The sequence below is a fragment of the Garra rufa genome, chromosome 18 (genome assembly GCF_049309525.1).
Source record: "Garra rufa chromosome 18, GarRuf1.0, whole genome shotgun sequence".
Classification (NCBI taxonomy): Eukaryota; Metazoa; Chordata; class Actinopteri; order Cypriniformes; family Cyprinidae; genus Garra; species Garra rufa.
This window is the reverse complement of record NC_133378.1, coordinates 40,230,452-40,253,053: the sequence shown is the minus strand read 5'-3', so window position 1 is coordinate 40,253,053 and position 22,602 is coordinate 40,230,452. Positions and strand designations below refer to the sequence as shown.

The 22,602-nt window shown below is 32.5% G+C and overlaps 1 protein-coding gene across 3 annotated transcripts in view; it reads right to left on the bottom strand.

Moving 5' to 3' along the window:
• Positions 1–21,944, bottom strand: part of LOC141291001 (cyclin-dependent kinase-like 5) — an 87,755-nt gene extending 65,811 nt beyond the window's left edge. For all 3 annotated transcript variants that reach the window (XM_073823157.1, XM_073823159.1, XM_073823158.1), the window contains exon 1: positions 21,730–21,944. In XM_073823157.1, the coding sequence (XP_073679258.1) occupies positions 21,730–21,793 (64 nt within the window). In that variant the 5' untranslated portion in view covers positions 21,794–21,944. The remainder of the gene's footprint in view (positions 1–21,729) is intronic.
• Positions 21,945–22,602: the final 658 nt, after the last annotated feature.

Here is a 22,602-nt window from a genome sequence, read left to right as displayed (position 1 = left end):
TTTTTGTTGACGAAAACGAGACGAAACGAAATGTTATAACCTAACGTTAGATTGATGTGCGCATGCCCAGTAGCCAGAGCTGTATCCCTTCTAGCCTAAACCGCAGGCGACGTCACTTTCTCAAGCCCCACTCGCAGAATTATCTAGAAGACGACTACAAACGAAGTTAAGTCTGACACAGATAAATGGACCGATGGCCGGCCAGCTGGGGTTCGTCTTTGGGAGAAAAAGAAGAAACGACATTTCTTCGAAGCGTTCCCCTCAACTCTATCGTAAAAAGGTTCATTATTCAAAGCTTTTCAACATGTTGTACACTAATGACATCTTGTGGTCAAAGGTGATAAAGCGATTTTTGGACAGTTGCATAAAATAGATCAATTTGTGCTACGAAAACCATAAGAAAATTTTTATTATTTTAATATTTTATAAGCATGATTCGTGTTGGCATAGATGATCAAAGTAAATTAAGAATATTGTTAAGCTGACTAACATTATTATTAATTAGAAGTGCTTGTGAAGCGGGGATTACTACAAAATGAACATGCACAAAACTACACATGTACATATTTATTCGTTATGATTTATTCTTAAAAAGTGAATGACACTTGAAACCTGTGCAAGGGGCTTTTTATTTGATTTTGTTGTAAATTCAAATTAGAGCATCTTCCATGTCTGGAATGGATGTATTCTTGAGCCTATTAGGTAACAATAATATAATAAGATAACCTTGTTTGAAATGGGTTTGGCTAAATGAAAACTTTGGTTGCGTCTATACTACTAGGTACTTATACTATATTGACTGGGTTAAATAGAATTGCATTACTAAAAAGAGACTAAAATACAATTTTCATTGACTAAAACTAGACTAAAATGTAATCAGTTTTCGCCGACTAAAACTAGACGAAAATAGTCATGGGTAATTCTGACTAAAATAAGACTAAAATGCTCAGACTTTTAGTTGACTAAAACTTGACTAGACTAAAAAGAGTATGAACGTGACTAAAACTAATAAAAACTAAAATGACAGCTTCACACAAAGACTAGACTAAAACTAAAATTAAAACCGGCCGCCAAAAACAACACTAGTGGTGGGCATAGATTATTTTTTTTAATCTAGATTAATCTCACTGTAATCTTGGAATTAATCTAGATTAATCTACATTAAAATGGCTAATTTGAATTCTGCCGAAGGCATTCAGAATATGTGTGCTACCCAAATAATGACTAAAAGTAAGTGTTTGAGAACGGGTTTCTCAAGCCAGGTGGCGCATTAGACCAGGGGCTCATCTCCTGTTTCCAAAATGCATCACAAACTGTTTGACACTTGCATTTACAACACAATTAACTATACAAACTTGTGTAACCAACTATTCCTGCACTGCATGTACTTCTGCGTAAAAGGCTGCGCGACGTGCATATCTGCGTGTATAGTCTTTGGTTAAACTGCATTGCTTTTAGAAGCGTCAATTCAGTTGTTGCATATAGTTTAATGTCTTTATTTCGGGATTATCAAAGTAAATTATAACTCACGCACATGCCCCAATAAAAAGGGTCTAGCAATGCCCCTGCCCTGAAGCAAACCCCGCGGCTTCATAGCTGCATCCATGTTAGCACGTCTCGTTTGATGTGGTGGGCATACACACAGGTTCGAAGACTCGTTCTCACCTCCTACAGTGCAATTCGGCTAGGTATACATCCGCGCTAAAATATCAAGGTGAAAGTCATCATAGCTTGCGTAGTATAGACCCAGCTCCCAACCCAACTTTGAGAATAGATTAACGGCGATTTTTTTTTATCGTCCGATAAGAGTCTCACGTTAACGCCAATAACGGCCCACCACTAATAAAAAGCCTTATACTCACTTCTGCTGTGGGTGAAGCTGCATCACAAATGATTCACACGAACATAGACACTCATGTAAATTGGGATCGGAACTTTCCTTTTTAAAAACGAAAGTAACGTTACCCTCTGCGTCTTCAGGGTCTCAGATGTCTAGAGTAAATGATGACTGCTATGTTCATTATTACATCCAACAACAGAACACCTCAATCGCTCAAACGAGAGATTCTGGCGATCGGAGTCGGACTGTTTCAGCTCGTTGAGGGCGGGTCTAAAGTAAGGCACTAATGTCAATCTAGTATAGTGGGTGTTCCCTCTGACTGTTTTTCGTCACAACGACAAGAAGCTGAGAATGACCTGATTTTAAAAAGGGGATATTACTTTTAGATTTAAAAACACCACTGGGTGGATTTTTATCATTGTAGGGTGGTTGGGTACACAAACTGCCAACACACATTAATGTTCAAACAACATGGAAAAGTGAGTTTTGCATCCGATGACCCCTTTAAGGAAAGCACTTTTAAAAATGTAATAAATGCATGATGCTTCAATGATTCAATGAGTCAATGATTAATAATCACGAACTCCAGTAAAAATGGCAAAAATTTGGTACCAAATATTACCACTTTGACCTGACCATGTTTTGTTGCATACAGAGTATGTGAGTGGAGCGGTGTGATTTTGAATGGAGGGAGGAGTGGATTTTTTAAAAGTCGGAGCGTTGTGGTTTTCACTCGCTCCAAGAGCGCTCCACCATCGCTCCATCGCGAGTACAATTCATGCCAACGGTCTGTAATATAACTGCATATTAAGCAGGAATTCACATGTTAAACATGTTTAGCTACAGTAGCTTGATAGAGATGCATCACTCAAATCAGAAAGAATCTAAAGGCTATAATGACGGCAATGGATGAGCGGTAAATTATAGTTAACAAGGAATTAGTTTGTTCCTTCTAGATACATTTCCAGGTGAAAGCATGATTTAAACAGGTACAACACTTATTCACACGCAATCACTCTGTCAATAATGCATTACAACAAATGTAATAGTATCCGATTTCGAATGAGCAAAAATCTGTAAGGAATGCAGCGATCCGTAGGTAAAATAACTGACGAAAACGTATTGTTATTTTCATTACAAACTCTGCACTGCAAAAAGCAGCAATTATACTCTTTTAATGCTGACAATTATTAGCTTGGCATGTGGTACGAACAAAGTTTGCACACTAGTGTTCCAAACTGTCCTGTTATTTCATTTTATTATATGTTATGAACAGGACTGTTACATTTCAAACATACAGAATTTGTTTTTGACGCGGAGCGGTGTTTCGAAAAAGAGGGGAAATTGTTGCCGCTCCACTCCGCTCACATACTCTGGTTACATACCTTTCTATCAAATTTATCTTATTCTATCCTCCTGGCCAGCACAGGTGTCACTTTTGGCTTCCAACCACGTCCTCTGAGATTTTTCACAGTGAGGAACGTCTTGTGTTTTTTAATAATACTCTGCACTGTAGCCACTGGAACTTCTAAGCATTTAGATATGGTCTTATAGCCCTTTCCTGACTTTTGAGCAGCCACCATGCGCAGCCGCAGGTCTTCAGTGAGCTCCTTTGTCTTAGCTATGACTGTCCAACAGCAGAAAGCTTCTGTTTTTCACCTGTTGACTTGATTAAAACAGCTGTTCCCAATGAATAGAGTAATTAGGATGCTTTAGAAGAGCTTGGACTATTCGGAATGGTATAGAACTTTGGATTTTCTCATAGACTCTGACAGCTTGCAAAGGGTATGAATAATTTTGGACATACCACTTGTTCAAATGTAGATAAAAGCTGAGAAATATTTCTTTTCCACAATGATGCCTCTTGTACATTGTCTTATTATCTTTTGGAAGAATCCTGTGTCATTCCCAGTCAAAAAAAACTTGCTGGTTAAATAAAAGTAACTTTAAGTCAGAATTTGCCAGGGGTATGACTAATTTTGGGCTTGACTGTATATATATATATTTTTTTTTTTTACTTTTATTAGAGGTGCACAGATTGATCGGCTACTGATCATTATTGGCCGATAATCATTCTGAGATGTTTGATCGGCGGTCTCTATATTAAAAAGTTTTAATATAGAACTGGCAAACAGTCATTAAAGGCTGAAATAATTATGCAAACCAATTCATTTTTAACATGGACAGATCCTTCCAAACACAGAAAGGACAACAGAAGTCTGACATAGGACAGATTTTAAAGCGGCAAAGAAGAACATTTTGATGGAGAACATAAATCTGGATTGCCTGTAGTGAAAAACTCATGGGTGTAGCTTGAGCCCCCCCATCAAATAGATGATTCATATGATTAATGATGATGGACTCACTGATTCATATTCTGAGATAAGACGACGCTGAGATTTGATAACTTAACCAGCATGAATAATGAAAAGAGAAAGATGTTTAAGACGGATCGGGATGGTTTTTACTTCAGTCTCCGCTGCAGGAGACAATGAGAGAGAGAAACCTGACATTAAATCACTTAATATCTCAATTAGACAGACAGGAGATTAAATGGAGAGCATACAGAGATTTCTGAAGTATTCTGATATTATCGTTAAGTACAACTAATACTACAATGATTACAATAATTTTCATTAATTGAAATACAGCTGAAATAAAATACCTAAATATTAGATCAAAAACTTTAACCGAAAATTTGAAATGTTACTTTGACAACTAACAATCACTAAAACTACTAACTGGAAATTTAATTTTAATAATTTAATTTAATTAATTTAATATTTATTATATTCTAAAAATATTTATTTGGGTATTTAACATTTTTTGAAAAACCTACTTTTGCAAACTAGTCCTATTTTTCAGTGGGAAAAAAAACGACATATATTTAATTTAATTTAAAATTATTTTATTTTATAATTTAATAATTTAATTTACAACAAAATGAAAACTAAAATTATATAAAATTAAAAGCTCATTCAAAATAGAATTAAAAACTTAAAAAAACTGAAATAATACTAAAATAACACTGCTTCTCGTGGTTTTTCTAGACCCTAATAATCTCATGTGTTTAATATTATGTACAATTTTAGTATTTATTATTATTTTGAATTAGCCTTTTTTTCAGCTTGTTTTATTTTTAGTTTAACTTCTAATAATTTAATGTGATTTATCATTTGTATTAATTATTAGAAATTATATATAATATAATATATATTATGAGGGTCTTTTTCTCAGCAGAAACACCAGACTACAAACCTGACTACAAATAATTTTAAATTAAATTAAATGAATAAAATAAAATAAAATAAAATAAAATAAAATAAAATAAAATAAAATAAAATAAAATAAAATAAAATAAAATAAAATAAAATAAAATAAAATAAAATAAAATAAAATAAAATAAAATAAAATAAAATAAAATAAGAAGTGGGGTGTTTTTTTTCCAGGGTTTCTTTCCTGCACAGTTCAATAGTAACGACTTTATGAATTTCTTTACCGATAAAATAGACAACAACAGAAATACAATAACAAATATAGATACTACAGCAACTGACACTTCAGCATTATTCATTTCACCAGAAGAAAAACTGCAGTGCTTTACAACTATAGAACGGAAAGAATTAAATAAACTTATCACCACATCTAAACCAACAACATGCCTATTAGATCCTGTACCCACTAAATTACTAAAAGAGTTGTTACCTGTAGCAGAAGTACCGCTCCTTAATATTGTAAACTCATCATTATCTCTAGGTCATGTCCCAAAACCATTCAAACTAGCGGTTATTAAGCCTCTTATGAAGAAACCACAGCTAGACCCTAGTGAATTGGCAAATTACAGACCCATTTCTAATCTTCCATTTATGTCTAAAATTTTTGAAAAAGTTGTGTCTGCTCAATTGTGCTCCTTCTTGCAAAATAATAATCTCTTTGAAGAATTTCAGTCAGGTTTCAGGCCCTGCCATAGCACAGAAACTGCACTTGTAAAAATCACAAACGACTTGCTACTTGCGTCAGATCAAGGCTGCGTCTCATTGCTAGTTTTACTTGATCTTAGTGCTGCGTTCGACACTATAGATCATGACATACTTATAGATCGATTACAAAACGATACAGGTTTTGAAGGGCAGGCTTTAAGATGGTTCAGATCATACCTGTCCGATCGCTACCACTTTGTTTATTTAAACGGGGAGTCATCGCAGCTATCACCAGTAAAGTATGGAGTGCCACAAGGATCTGTCCTAGGTCCTCTGCTATTTTCAGTTTACATGTTACCCCTTGGTAATATTATTAGGAAATATGGGATTTGTTTCCATTGTTGTGCTGATGATACTCAACTATATATCTCAACAAGATCAGATGAAACTTCTAACTTAGCAAAGTTAACAGAGTGTGTTAAAAATGTGAAAGACTGGATGACCAATAATTTTCTACTATTAAATTCAGATAACCGAGATATTACTTATTGGACCAAAAAACAGTACACAGAATCTCTTAAACTGCAACTTGCAACTAGACGGATGTACTGTTATTTCCTCTACAGTCAAAAATCTGGGTGTTATATTAGACAGCAACCTGTCTTTTGAAAATCATATTTCTCATGTTACAAAAACAGCATTCTTCCATCTTAGAAACATTGCTAAGCTACGGAACATGTTACCTGTTTCTGATGCAGAAAAGTTAGTTCATGCATTCATGACGTCTAAACTGGACTATTGTAATGCACTACTAGGTGGTTGTCCTGCTTCTTCAATAAATAAGCTACAGGTAGTCCAAAATGCAGCTGCTAGAGTCCTTACCAGGTCAAGAAAATATGATCATATTACCCCAATTTTACGGTCTCTACACTGGCTACCTATTAGGTTCCGTATCACTTACAAAATAATACTTCTTACCTATAAGGCCCTTAATGGTTTAGCTCCTGCATACCTAACTAGTCTCCTACTACGCTACAATCCCTCACGCTCCCTAAGGTCGCAAAACTCTCGACTTTTAGTAGTACCTCGGATAGCAAAGTCCACTAAAGGAGGGAGAGCCTTTTCTCATTTGGCTCCCAAACTCTGGAATAGCCTTCCTGATAACGTTCGGGGTTCAGACACACTCTCTATGTTTAAATCTAGATTAAAGACTCATCTCTTTAGCCAAGCATTCACATAATGTATCTCATAATGTTGTACTTCAGTTACATCTGATCAAATGTACATCAACATTTTTTTTTTTTATCTTTTTTTTTTTTTTTTTTTTTTAATGTATATATTAGGGATGTAATGAGATCTCATGGCATGTTTAATATTATGCACAATAACAAAAAAAAAATACAAAATTAAATTAAATTAAATAATTAAAAGTAAATTAATTTTAATTAAAGTAACCGAGGACTAGTTTGCCAAAAAAAAAGCTAAATACCCAAAAATGTTACACATTATATCTTATATCTTCAGATGGTTTATACATTATATCTTTTTTTAATTATATGTATATATTTCTTATAAAAATAAAATATGAAATAAATAATTATATAATACAATAAATAAAAAATTAAATATGAAGTAAATGTATTATTTTATTAAGTTATTATTAAATAAATTATACATATAAAAAGTATTATATAAAGACTAAAATACAAAAAATATATATAAATAAAAATATAAAAATACAAGTGTATAAAAAAAACTAAAATAACTGGATGACGTTAACAAACACAATTTTTAATAGTTTTCTCCACTGGAGTTTCAGAAAAGATCTCAACAATGTCTTAGATCCGCTCAGGATCATAATTTAATGTGATTTATCATTTGTATTAAATATTAGAAATTATATATAGTATAATATATATTATGAGGGTCTTTTTCTCAGGAGAAACACCCTTTGTGAACATGTATATAATGACAAGATTAAGATTAAAATTAAAAATTAAATAAAATAAAATAAAATAAAATAAAAATTTAAATTAAATATATATGTAATGTTTTTTCAAGCGGAAAACCTAGGACTAGTTTGCAGAAGTAGGTTTTTCAAAATATGCTTAATACCCAAATATGTTACACATTATGTCTTATATCTTCAGATGGTTTATACATTATACGTATATATTTCTTATAAAAAAAAATTAAATAAATAACAATAAAATAATACAATAAATAAAAACTATTATATGAAATAAATGTATTATTTCATTAAATTATTATTAAATAAATTATAAAAAGTATTATATAAAATTTTAAATAAAAAAAAATATATATAAAAATATAAAAATACAAGCTAATAAATATTAATAAATACTATAATAGTATTAAAATAATACAAAAATAACTGGATGACATTAACAAACACAATTTTTAATGGTTTTCCCTACTGGAGTTTCAGAAAAGATCTCAGCTCAGCAATGTCTCAGATCCGCTCAGGATCATAATTTAATGTGATTTATCATTTGTATTAAAATAAAATAAAATAAAATAAAATTTAAAATTAAATATATATGTAGTGGTTTTTTTTCCAGTGGAAAACCTAGGACTAGTTTGCAGAAGTAGGTTTTTTTTTTTTTAAATGCTAAATACCCCAAAACATTTAGGCATTATATCTTATATCTTCAGATTGTTTATATATTATATATTTTTTAATTTATGCATATATTTCTTAAATAAAAAAAAGAAATAAATAACAGTAAAATAATACAATAAATTAAAAATAAAATATGAAATGAATGTACTATTTTATTAAATTATTATTAAATAAATTATATATTTAAAATACATATATAAAAAATATTTAAAAAAAAATTATATAAAGACTAAAATTTTAAATATATATAAATAAAAATTTACAAATACAAGCTAATAAATATTAATAAATACTATAATAGCATAAAAATAATACAAAAATAACTGGATGAGATTAACAAACACAAATTTTTATAGTTTCTAATAATCCACTAATAATCCACTTAAGATCTCAATAGTGTCTAAGATCCGCTCAGGATACCAGCAATAAAAACTGGATAGATCTTCAGATGATTTGATAGTTAACTCTCACCGCATGACTATTTTTATTCCTCCAAGGAAACAAAGCTGATACCAAAACAAAACTGAGCGACTGAGCTTGTAAAGAGCAATAAACTGTTCCTCTGGGATCATGTGAAGCGTTTGTTTCTCTGAGTCACATTATTTATCCTCCACTTCACAAATGCAACGACATCAGCTGCACCAATGCAAAAGCAGAGGAACCAAAATAACACACACAAGCGCTGCAAGCGTCCTGCGGCGAGACGGCCTGCGTGATGCACATGATCGCCCAGCATCTCCTCAACTCAATGTGTGATAAAGACGTGATGCTGGCAAAACTATAGAATACCCAAGACATGTCACTCGTGTAGTTTTGAATGGGGAAAAATGCAAGGTTCATTATGGCCGCGAAGCCCCGCCTTCTTAGTGAAAGAGCCAATCGTTGACTAGTAAAGTCAGCGCGTCACTGCAGCTGCCGTTAGAAGTTCCGGTTGCTATAGAAACAATCGGCGCTCTGAGACGTGCGCTCAGTACTGCGCATGCGCACTGGCTCATTTAGCCGGAAAAATAAGCACTTTTTTTAACGCTACTGAAGCACAAGGAACCATATTTATGAGGCAGTTCATGTTGGATTTCTTTGGAGATTTAAAATATGAAATTTAATCGTTTCAAAGATGGTCGCCGAGTGACATGACTTGCCTAAAAGGGACTTTGATGCTGGTAAACTACGCTTAAACCGCCACAGGCATCCGCCGCGTGACCGATAAACCCCGCCCACTCCTCTGCCTCAGCCAATCAGGAGGAGAGCCAAACGTGCATCAGCCAATCCGCGGTGAAAGGACGCATCCAAGACAGTGAATCTCCAGACTCATGTGAAACAGGCTAATCTTCAATAGGTATCTAGCTTAACCTGCTTTTTCCAGAGTCGGAAAAGAAAAAAAGATGAAAAACGAGGCCATCGAAGTGGAACTATGTGACCTGTTTTTACAGGAGCAACAGTCACAGAGACTTTCCATCAGCGTTTGTTTTCCTGAATAAGGAGAACATTCAACAAGGGCTCTTAAATAAGGCACAATTGCTCCTTTTTTACTGACAGAATCACTGCTAGGCCAAAAACAGGCATTGAAGTCTTCCTGTGATGTTCATACAAGTTTGGAAGTCATGACTGTGATCTTATTTTTGACAATTAAATGGAATAAAATTGGCAATTTCATATTTCATTCTTTGTTTTTATCTTATTGCTCTTCAGTTTGTTGTATTACACTCTTAAAAATAAAGGTGCTTCACGATGCCATAGAAGAACCTTTTTTGTCTTAATGGTTCCATGAAGAACTGAAGAAGGTTCTTTGTGGTGAAAGAAGGTTCTTCAGATTAGAAAAAAGTAAGAAAGAGATGGTTTGACTGAATGGTTCTTTGTGGAACCAAAAATGGTTCTTCTATGGCATCGCTGTGAGGAACCTTTTAAAGCACCTTTATTTTGAGGAGTGTAGTGCCAAAAATATTCCTGTTTTTATCAATAAGCTAAAAACAACTAATACCCAAATATGTTACAATATAAAGATAAAATATGAAATAACGATCAAATAATACAATAAATAAAAAATAAAATTTCAAATAAATGTATTATTTTATTCAATTGTTATTATATAAATTATAAATATAAAAAGTATTATATAACGACTAAAATAAAAAAAATATATAAATAAAAATATAAAAATACAAGCTAATAAATACTACAATAGCATATAAATAATACTAAAATAATTGGATGACATTAACTAACACTTTTTAATAGTTTTCTCCACTGGAGTTTCAGAAAAGATCTCAACAATGTCTCAGATCCGCTCAGGATACCAGGATAAAAACTGAAAATAAAATATGAAATTGCTCGTTTTATTCCATTTAATTGTTAAAAATAAGATAACAATCATGACTTTTAGTTTTCATTCAAAATTAATCTGTTGTTTTCTAGTTTTGACATGCATTTGTCATTATGTATTAGTTTTTGTTTAAAACATTTCTAAGTAGTTTTTTTTAAATGTATCAATTTAGTAATTTTTTTCATTAATTTTAGCAGTTCAACTTAAGCTTATTCTAGTCAGTAATTTAGTAGTGTTTTTCATATAATATTTATATTTTATCGATATATTAAAACTAAAACTGAAAAATGTTTTGAAACAAAAACTACACTCTTAAAAATAAAGGTGCTTAACGATGCCATAGAAGAAACTTTTTTTGGTCTAAATGGTTCCATAAAGAACCTTAAACATCTGAAGAACCTTTCTGTTTCACAAAAGGTTCTTTGTGGTGACAGAAGGTTCTTCAGATTTTAAGAAAAGTAAGAAAGATAGTTCTTCAAAGAACCTTTGACTGAATTGTTCTTTGTGGAAACCAAAAATGGTTCTTCTATGGCATCGCTGTGAAGAACCTTTTAAAGCACCTTTATTTTTTAAAGTGTAGTGCTAAATATTTTCCTGTTTTCATCAATAAGCTAAAAACTGCTAAATACCCAAATATGTTACACATTATATGTTACATCTTCAGGTCGTTTATACATTATATCTTTTTATATCTTAATTACATGTATATATTCTTAATAAAAATAAAATATGACATAGGACAAGGATAAAATAATACAATAAATAAAAAATTAAATATGAAATAAATGTATTATTTAATTAAATTATTATTAAATAAATTATAAATATAAAACATTATATAATGACTAAAAAAGATATATATAATAAAAAATATTAAAATATAAGGTAATGCTATAATAGCATATAAATAATACTAAAATAACTGGCTGACATTAACAAACACACTTTTTAATAGTTTTCTCCACTGGAGTTTCAGAAAAGATCTCAACAATATCTCAGATCTGCTCAGGATACCAGGAAAAAACTGAGAATGAAATATGAAATTGCCCATTTTATTCTCCAAAATAAGATTACAATCATGACTTCCAAACTTTTTAGTTTTTATTCAAAATTAATATCAGTTGTTTTCTAGTTGTGTTATGTGCATTTGTCATTTTTTATTAGTTTTTGTTCAAAACGTTTCTAAGTAGTTTAAACTTGTTTCATTCATTTTAGTAGTTCGACTTAAGCTTATTCCAGTCAGTAATTTAGTAGTGCTTTTCATGTAATATTTATATTTTATCGATATATTAAAACTAAAACACTAAAATTAAATAGTATATTAATAGCACTTTTGTAATGATAAAAGAATGATAATTTTTAGCTGAGCTCTCCCTTTAAAAAGAAAAACCAAAAATACACTGTGTAGCAGATGCATAGAAGTTTGTGAATGACAGGCATTTCAGCTCCATTTGGGCCTGATTATAATCAAAAAACAATTAACTTCCACCACCCTCCTCTGAAAACCTAGACTTTCCCTCTTAGAACATTGCCATTCATATGCACTCATCTAGTAAACACGATCATTTGAAGATCACCTGAAGGCAGAAATATATTGGCAAGTCTCAACCAAATCAATTGGCTTTCAATTAGCATCGAGCGGCAAGAGGATAAACAAAGACTTCAGGATGGGAACAGAGGAATATGAGAGAGGAGAGAACAGCTGAGAGGAGATTAAACTACTGATGGCCAACAGGGAGAAAGAGAGAGCAGAAACTGATCTACTGACAGCTGAACACACAGCACACCACACACACACTCAACTCAGAGCATCAGTTAATACACTACCATTGTTTATACATAAATTTGTGTTCATCTGGATTATATTACACAATGAGCTTTATAATTATCATCTCTCTCTCAGGCCTTGGGCTACTTTCCGTCTGAAACGGATTAGCTGGAGTCACAGACCAACAAGAATCCCCGAATAATGACCATTATCAACCAAAGACATCAAGACCTTATGGGTGAATCTCATGAAAAAATGTAAAAAACTTATAAGAAATTATATTTCAGACACCCCAGGAGAATAGTGTTAAAGACTGAACTAATATATATCACAATAGTTCCCCAGTTGATTGATTACATTACCAAATGCAAAGATATTTTTTGTATTATAAGTTTCTAAGTAAATATGCGCTAAATTGCATACAGTTCCAGAAAATAAATCTGAACACTGGGTGAAGTCAGGTTAAAAAATGTTGTTTGATTTTGCTGACATATTAGAGTCAAAGACTTTTACTGAAGGGATTTTGGATTTCTATTTTTATCACTCTGTAAGTTAAAAAATACTGTCAACAGCTAGACGAAAATATATTTTTACCATGTTTTAATGAACAAAATGTTACATAAATCAGTAAGAATTATACAGAAACAAACCCTTCAGTAAAAACCTTAAGAATATAGAGAGGAATAAAACTGCTAAGCTTGGTGTTTGTAAGTGCTGCTAAAGTTGAGAAAAAGCTTTTAAAAGATATGTATTGTAATTTAAATCTACAGACACAAATAGATAAAGTGCAATAAAATAAACACTTAAATGTGTATTTTGTAATGGTTTCTTTCCGCTAGTCTAAAAGATGATTCTGTTTCCATAAAAAAATAAAATGTTATATACATTAGTCTGAATGAAATATAAACAAACCCTTTAGTAAAAACCTTCAGAATATAGATGAGAATAAAACCACTATGCTTAGTGTATGTACGTTTTCTGACATATTATAAGTAAATATGCACTAAGTTGCATAGATTTGCAGAAAATAAATCTGAACACTAGATTGACTCAGGTTAAAAAATTTTGTTTGATTTTGCTGACATATTAGAGTCAAAGACTTTTACTGAAGGGATTTTGGATTTCTATTTTTATCACTCTGTAAGTCAAAAAATACTGTCAACAGCTAGAAGAAAATACATTTTTACCATGTTTTAATGAAGAAAATGTTATATAAATCAGCCAGAATGATGTAGAAACAAACCCTTCAGTAAAAGCCTTCAGAATATAGAGAGGAATAAAACTGCTAAGTTTGGTGTTTGTAAGTGCTGCTGAAGTTGAGAAAAAACTTTTAAACGATATGTATTGTAATTTAAATCTACAGACACAAATATACAGTGTAATAAAATAAACACTTAAATGTGTATTTTGTATTTTTTCTTTCCACTACTCTAAAATATGATTCTGTTTTAACAAAAAAATAAATAAAATGATATATAAATTAGTCTGAATGAAATATAAACAAACCCCTCAGTAAAAACCTTCAGAATATAGATAGGAATTAAAATGCTAAGTTGTGTGTAAGTACGTTTTCTGACATATTATAAGTAAATATGCACTAAGTTGCATACATTTCCAGAAAATAAATCTGAACACTAGATTGACTCAGGTTAAAAAAATTTGTTTGATTTTGCTGACATATTATAGTCAAAGACTTTTACTGAAGGGATTTTGGATTTCTATTTTTATCCTTCTGTAAATCAAAAAATACTGTAAACAGCTAGAAGAAAATACATTTTTACCATGTTTTAATGAACAAAATGTTATATAAATCAGCCAGAATGATGTAGAAACAAACCCTTCAGTAAAAACCTTCAGAATATAGAGAGGAATAAAACTGCTAAGTTTGGTGTTTGTAAGTGCTGCTGAAGTTGAGAAAAAACTTTTAAAAGATATGTATTGCAATTTAAATCTACAGACACAAATAGACAGTGTAATAAAATAAACACTTAAATGTGTATTTTGTATTTGTTTCTTTCCACTACTCTAAAATATGATTCTGTTTTAACAAAAAAATAAATAAAATGTTATATAAATTAGTCTGAATGAAATATAAACAAACCCCTTAGTAAAAACCTTCAGAATACAGATGAGAATAAAACCGCTAAGTTTAGTGTATGTACGTTTTCTGACATATTATAAGTAAATATGCACTAAGTTGCATACATTTCCAGAAAATAAATCTGAATACTAGATTGACTCAGGTTAAAAAAAATTTGTTTGATTTTGCTGACATATTAGAGTCAAAGACTTTTACTGAAGGGATTTTGGATTTCTATTTTTATCACTCTGTAAGTCAAAAAATACTGTCAACAGCTAGAAGAAAATACATTTTTACCATGTTTTAATGAACAAAATGTTATATAAATCAGCCAGAATGATGTAGAAACAAACCCTTCAGTAAAAACCTTCAGAATGTAAAGAGGAATAAAACTGCTAAGTTTGGTGTTTGTAAGTGCTGCTGAAGTTGAGAAAAAACTTTTAAAAAGGTATGTATTGTAATTTAAATCTACAGACACAAATAGATAAAGTGCAATAAAATACACTTAAATATGTATTTTGGATGTTTTCTTTTCACTGGTCTAAAACAACATTGTATGCCCCCAAATAGTGCAAAATCTAAAATGTAACCATTGCTTGTTTTTGCCTTTCTTATTATCACACGTCAAAATTGCATTATTGCAATGCAACAGATATCTGTAAGATAAGACTGTCTTACACATTTTTTGTACAAATATTCCCATTAATACAAGCTAATAAAGCAGCATAAAAAAAATTTAAAAATAAGAAAGCCACATTTCAGGACAAATAAATGTACAAAAAAGTACTGAATATCAACTATGCACTTACAATTTTACTTTACAGTAAATACGGTGTATTTAATTAATCAGTATATCAAAAGTTTTTGCATTACAGTAAACAGAATTGCTAGAGTTAGAGGTTGTTTAAACCCACAGCTTTTCCATTGTTTTTCTACGTAAATACACACTAGATGGATATCTTGGAATGCTGCACCCATGTCTCGCATCTTTTGCAGCATCTTGTGCATGACATACAGTACAGAGCAAAAGTTTGGACAGGTGTGTCCAAACTTTTGGTCTGTACTGTGGATATGAATTCAACTGAAAAAACTTGTGAAATTGTATCTTTCAGGTGGTCAAATAGCAAATAGTGGAGCTCTGCAGCCACCTACTGGTAAAAGTTATTTGTAGTTGTTTTTTTTTTACTTTTAAAACTGGATTTTCCAAAAAAAGGGGCAAAACTCTTACACTAAAACATGTGAAATTATCTATATTATCCCCATGAATTAAAGTTAGGAATGTGGGTCTTTTATAAAGTGAATTTTACATAAAAAAGCAGTTTTTGTATAAAAACCCATTTGAAAAATATTTATTTATTAATTTATATACATTTAAAACATATCACTAACCCACTGAAAACTGCACAAATGTGGAGTAAAAATTTTAATAAACAGAAAAATATACAGTACAGACCAAAAGTTTGGACAGGTGTGTCCAAACTTTTGGTCTGTACTGTATTCATTTATGCATGTTAAAAGATAGTCTCTAGACCTTGTGTTTTTTCCCTATTAATCTGCTCTAATTCCCATGTTTTCTGGTTGCCCTGTCCTCACATCTTAGAATATATTTATTGACAGTTTCACAAAATACAATCTACACAAAAAAGAAAAACAATTTAATAATTAATTGTTGTTTGTTTACATAATTTTGCAACCCCAGATCATTTACAAATGGTTCCCAAAAATACTTAAAAATACAAAAAAGAGGTCAGTGGCTTTAATTCCATTAGCATCTCACGTTTTTTTAAATGCAATAATGCCTTCTATGTGAATGGCATTTTAATGTGCAACACTGCCATGGAAATGTCACAATGCAAAAATGTATTTTCATTTCCTTTAGGCGAAATGTTATTATTTCAGGGTTCAATATGACCCCAACTTAACACTTTTCATGATATTCACCCTTAAGACTCATTGTGAGAAAGCACACATCTTACCCGATCACACCACCAGATTTCCTCAGCACACACACACACACACACACACACACACACACACACACACACACACACACACACACACACACACACACACTCTCGCCGTGGTGTTAGTGGGGCATCAGAGTGTGAGAGATAGATGAAGGAGTAAAAATAACCTGATCCCCTCAGACTTTTACCACACCCTCATACAAAATGTACAGAGAGAGAGAGAGAGAGAGAGAGAGAGAGAGAGAGAGAGAGAGAGAGAGAGAGAGAGAGAGAGAGAGAGAGAGAGAGAGAGACTGCTGCAGGTCGACTTCACACACCTCAACACACACACACGTTCCTACAATACATAGAATCGCCGGAAGACGTACATTCCAGCACATCTATAAGTCATGAACAAGATCTTTAAAAATGCAACGTTCATGTTAAATATAAAGACCTTGACTGAATATCGCAGAATAGAAACAAAGAGATACACTACCGATCAAAAGTTTGGGGTCGTGAGATTTTTTTTGGCCACCAGGGCTGCATTTATTTGATCAAAAACACAGTAAAAACAGCAAAAATGTGAAATTTTGTTGCAGTTTAAAATTGATGATTTCTTTGTTATGACGGTGTTTTAGTGCCACGTTAAATGTATTTTTTTTAAATCTGAGATTAAGAGAAAAATCTTAACATTTTGAGAATAAAGTCAAAACATTATGAGAATGAAGTCAAAATATTACGAGAATACAGTCAAAATATTACAAGAATAAAGTCTAAATGTTCCGAAAATTTAAATCGTAGAAATTAAAGTTATACTATTTTGAGAGTAGAGCCTATATTGCGCATATAAAATGGCCCAGATTGAGAGCACCGGGAGAAGTTGCCAGGCCACCAGAATTTATTTGAATATTGTTTTTACCGGAATGAGAAAGAGTCCATTTTAAGGACTTGCAGAAACAGCTTAATACCAAGAAAATGACATTTATTAACAGACTGAACCAAACTAATTTTTGTAATATTTTAACTTTATTCTCATAGTATTTTGACTTTATTCTCGTAATATTTAAATTTTATTCTCGTAGTATTTCGACTTTATTCTCTTAGTATTTCGGCTGAACTCTTGTAGTATTTCGGCTGCACTCTCATAGTATTTCGACTTTATTCTTGTAATATTTCGACTTTGTTCTCAGTATTCCGACTGTATTCTCGTAGGATTCCGACTGTACTCTCGTAGTATTCAGACTTTATTCTCGTAGTATTCCGGCTGTACTCTCGTAGTATTCAGGCTGTACTCTCGAAGTATTCCGGCTGTACTCTCGTAGTATTTCGACTGTACTCTCGTAGTATTCCGGCTGTACTCTTGTAGTATTCAGACTTTATTCTCGTAGTATTTCGACTGTACTCTCGTAGTATTCCGGCTGTACTCTCGTAGTATTCCGGCTGTACTCTCGTAGTATTTCGACTGTACTCTCGTAGTATTCAGACTTTATTCTCGTAGTATTTCGACTGTACTCTCGTAGTATTCCGGCTATACTCTCGTAGTATTCAGACTTTATTCTCGTAGTATTTCGACTGTACTCTCGTAGTATTCCGGCTATACTCTCGTAGTATTCAGACTTTATTCTCGTAGTATTCAGGCTGTACTCTCGTAGTATTCCGGCTGTGCTCTCGTAGTATTCAGACTTTATTCTCATAGTATTTTGACTGTACTCTCGTAGTATTCCGGCTATACTCTCGTAGTATTCAGACTTTATTCTCGTAGTATTTCGACTGTACTCTCGTAGTATCCAGACTTTATTCTCATAGTATTCCGGCTGTACTCTCGTAGTATCCAGACTTTATTCTCATAGTATTCCCGCTGTACTCTCGTAGTATTCAGACTTTATTCTCGTAGTATTCAGGCTGTACTCTCGTAGTATTCCGGCTGTGCTCTCGTAGTATTCAGACTTTATTCTCGTAGTATTTCGACTGTACTCTCGTAGTATTCCGGCTATACTCTCGTAGTATTCAGACTTTATTCTCGTAGTATTTCGACTGTACTCTCGTAGTATCCAGACTTTATTCTCATAGTATTTCGACTTTATTCTCATAGTATTTCGACTGTACTCTCGTAGTATTCCGGCTGTACTCTCATAGTATTCAGACTTTATTCTCGTAGTATTTCGACTGTACTCTTGTAGTATCCAGACTTTATTCTCATAGTATTTCGACTTTATTCTCATAGTATTTCGACTGTACTCTCGTAGTATCCAGACTTTATTCTCATAGTATTTCGACTTTATTCTCATAGTATTTCGACTGTACTCTCGTAGTATTCCGGCTGTACTCTCATAGTATTCAGACTTTATTCTCGTAGTATTTCGACTGTACTCTTGTAGTATCCAGACTTTATTCTCATAGTATTTCGACTTTATTCTCATAGTATTTCGACTGTACTCTCGTAGTATTCCGGCTGTACTCTCATAGTATTCAGACTTTATTCTCGTAGTATTTCGACTGTACTCTTGTAGTATCCAGACTTTATTCTCATAGTATTTCGACTTTATTCTCATAGTATTTCGACTGTACTCTCGTAGTATTCCGGCTGTACTCTCGTAGTATCCAGACTTTATTCTCATAGTATTTCGACTTTATTCTCATAGTATTTCGACTGTACTCTCGTAGTATTTCGACTGTACTCTCGTAGTATCCAGACTTTATTCTCATAGTATTTCGACTTTATTCTCATAGTATTTCGACTGTACTCTCGTAGTATTCCGGCTGTACTCTCATAGTATTCAGACTTTATTCTCGTAGTATTTCGACTGTACTCTTGTAGTATCCAGACTTTATTCTCATAGTATTTCGACTTTATTCTCATAGTATTTCGACTGTACTCTCGTAGTATACCGGCTGTACTCTCATAGTATTCAGACTTTATTCTCGTAGTATTTTGACTGTACTCTCGTAGTATCCAGACTTTATTCTCATAGTATTTCGACTTTATTCTCATAGTATTTCGACTGTACTCTCGTAGTATTCCGGCTGTACTCTCATAGTATTCAGACTTTATTCTCGTAGTATTTCGACTGTACTCTTGTAGTATCCAGACTTTATTCTCATAGTATTTCGACTTTATTCTCGTAGTATTTCGACTGTACTCTCGTAGTATTCCGGCTGTACTCTCGTAGTATTCAGACTTTATTCTCGTAGTATTCCGGCTGTACTCTTGTAGTATTCAGACTTTATTCTCGTAGTATTCCGGCTGTACTCTTGTAGTATTCAGACTTTATTCTCGTAGTATTCCGGCTATACTCTCGTAGTATTCAGACTTTATTCTCGTAGTATTCCGGCTGTACTCTCATAGTATTCAGACTTTATTCTCGTAGTATTCCGGCTGTACTCTTGTAGTATTCAGACTTTATTCTCGTAGTATTCCGGCTGTACTCTTGTAGTATTCAGACTTTATTCTCGTAGTATTCCGGCTGTACTCTCATAGTATTCAGACTTTATTCTCGTAGTATTCCGGCTGTACTCTTGTAGTATTCAGACTTTATTCTCGTAGTATTCCGGCTGTACTCTCATAGTATTCAGACTTTATTCTCGTAGTATTCCGGCTGTACTCTTGTAGTATTCAGACTTTATTCTCGTAGTATTCCGGCTGTACTCTCGTAGTATTCAGACTTTATTCTCGTAGTATTCCGGCTGTACTCTCATAGTATTCAGACTTTATTCTCGTAGTATTTCGACTGTACTCTTGTAGTATCCAGACTTTATTCTCATAGTATTTCGACTTTATTCTCGTAGTATTTCGACTGTACTCTCGTAGTATTCCCGCTGTACTCTCGTAGTATTCAGACTTTATTCTCGTAGTATTTCGACTGTACTCTCGTAGTATTCCCGCTGTACTCTCGTAGTATTCAGACTTTATTCTCATAGTATTCCGGCTGTACTCTCGTAGTATTCCCGCTGTACTCTCGTAGTATTCAGACTTTATTCTCGTAGTATTTCGACTGTACTCTCGTAGTATTCCGGCTGTACTCTCATAGTATTCAGACTTTATTCTCGTAGTATTCCGGCTGTACTCTCGTAGTATTCCCGCTGTACTCTCATAGTATTCAGACTTTATTCTCGTAGTATTTCGACTGTACTCTCGTAGTATTCGGATTTAATTCTCGTAGTATTTCGACTTTATTCTCATAGTATTCCAACTGTACTCTTATAGTATTTCTATTTTACTCTCGTAGTATTTTTATTCTCAAAATATTACGACTTAGTCTTAGTTTTTTTTTATGTGCCACTAAAACACCATTAAAACAAAATTATTTTTGCAGAAATCATTTTTCAGGATTCTTTGATTAACAGAAAGTTCAAAACAACAGCATTTATTTGAAATAGAATTTTTTTGTAACATTATAAACGTCCCTTTTGAGCAATTTATTTCATCCTTGCTATAAAAAAGTATAAATTTCTTTAAAAAAAAAAAAAACTCACTGACCCCAAACTTTTAAACATGCATTTAAGTATAATAAAATAAAATGGCTTATTAAATGTATAAAGGCCTCATGAAAACTACTCACTGAGGCAGTAATGTAAAATAAATACTGAAAAGCAGAACTATATATTCTTCCACACAAATTTCCACTAAAAATGTACAGACACTGCTGTCTTTTGAGGCCAGGATATTGTTCTGCCAAAAGCAAAATGCAGTAACTGCACACTTTGTGAAATTATGAGACAAATCAGGTAACCCAGACTGTGATCAGACGACATTGACTCAACTACACACGCATTCAAAGAAAATAAGTGTGAATTCAATTCAAAATTCAATTTTCAGTGCTCTATATCAAATAAAATGCCCATAAGGACTGCATAAAGACAAAACACTGATGTATTAATGCATTTGCAATGTCTGACATCAAAAATGAGTCAACAATTTCTTTTTCTTTTTTTTGCAGCTTATTCTCAATAGAAAGCCTAAGTTCTGAATATTACAGCAAGTTCTCATGGTACATCAAACTCTTGTTTCAAAAGATCAAGGAAAATAACATTTTTCATGATGTGACCCCATTAATTGCATCAAGAAACAAGGCCATAAAATGCATTTGTGACAAATGACGGAAAAACACAGGATAAAAGGGGATTTAGTGCATGAAGTGTTCCTTTATCCTGTATTTTCCGCATCATTTCTCTGTTTTAGCCTATTTTGTTCAGTCTGCCGCTACTCACCTTCCCCCACAATCCCAAGAACCTCAAACCTGTGCATCACATCACTGGAGGCCGGGTTCCTCATCCAGTCAAACGGCCGCCGGGCGACGGAGGAGGAGGAGGAGGGGGCGAGTGGTCGTCGTGGTTACGGGCTGGCATGGGGCGGCCTGGTGCGGAATCATGGGATGGTGCGGATCACCGAGAGCCTTTGAGCATGACGTTTGTCACACACACACCTGCACCTGAGGAAACACACGAGACGGATGATATAGATGTTTCTATACCAGGGCGTTGCTATGCAGTTGCTAGTTGCTAATAGTTGTTTCTATTGCATCACTATGTGGTTGCTAGACTACCAAATATCAGCCAGTGCAATAAATGAAAAAAAAATAATGAATTAATAAATATTGCTCAAAATATCAAATATCAGCCAAAACCAATTAGAAGGTAATTCAATAAAGACAAAAAAATGTCAAATATATTTATATGTAATACCTATTAAATATAAAACACATTCCAATACTAATTAATAAATGAACAAATAAATAAATAAATAAATACTGCTAGTAATATCTAAATATCTGCCAATACCGATAAATACATTATTAAAATAATGAATTAATGAATAATAAATAAAAACTGCCAGAAATATTAAATATCTGCCACTACTAATAAATAAATAAACAAATACTGCTAGTAATATCTAAATATCTGCCAATACTAATAAATAAATAAATACTGCTAGGAACATCTAAATATCTGCCAATACCAATAAATACATTATTAAAAGAAAATAAATAAATAAATGAACAAATAAATAAATAAATACTGCTAGTAATATCTAAATATCTGCCAATACCGATAAATGAATATATAATAATGAATAATAATGAA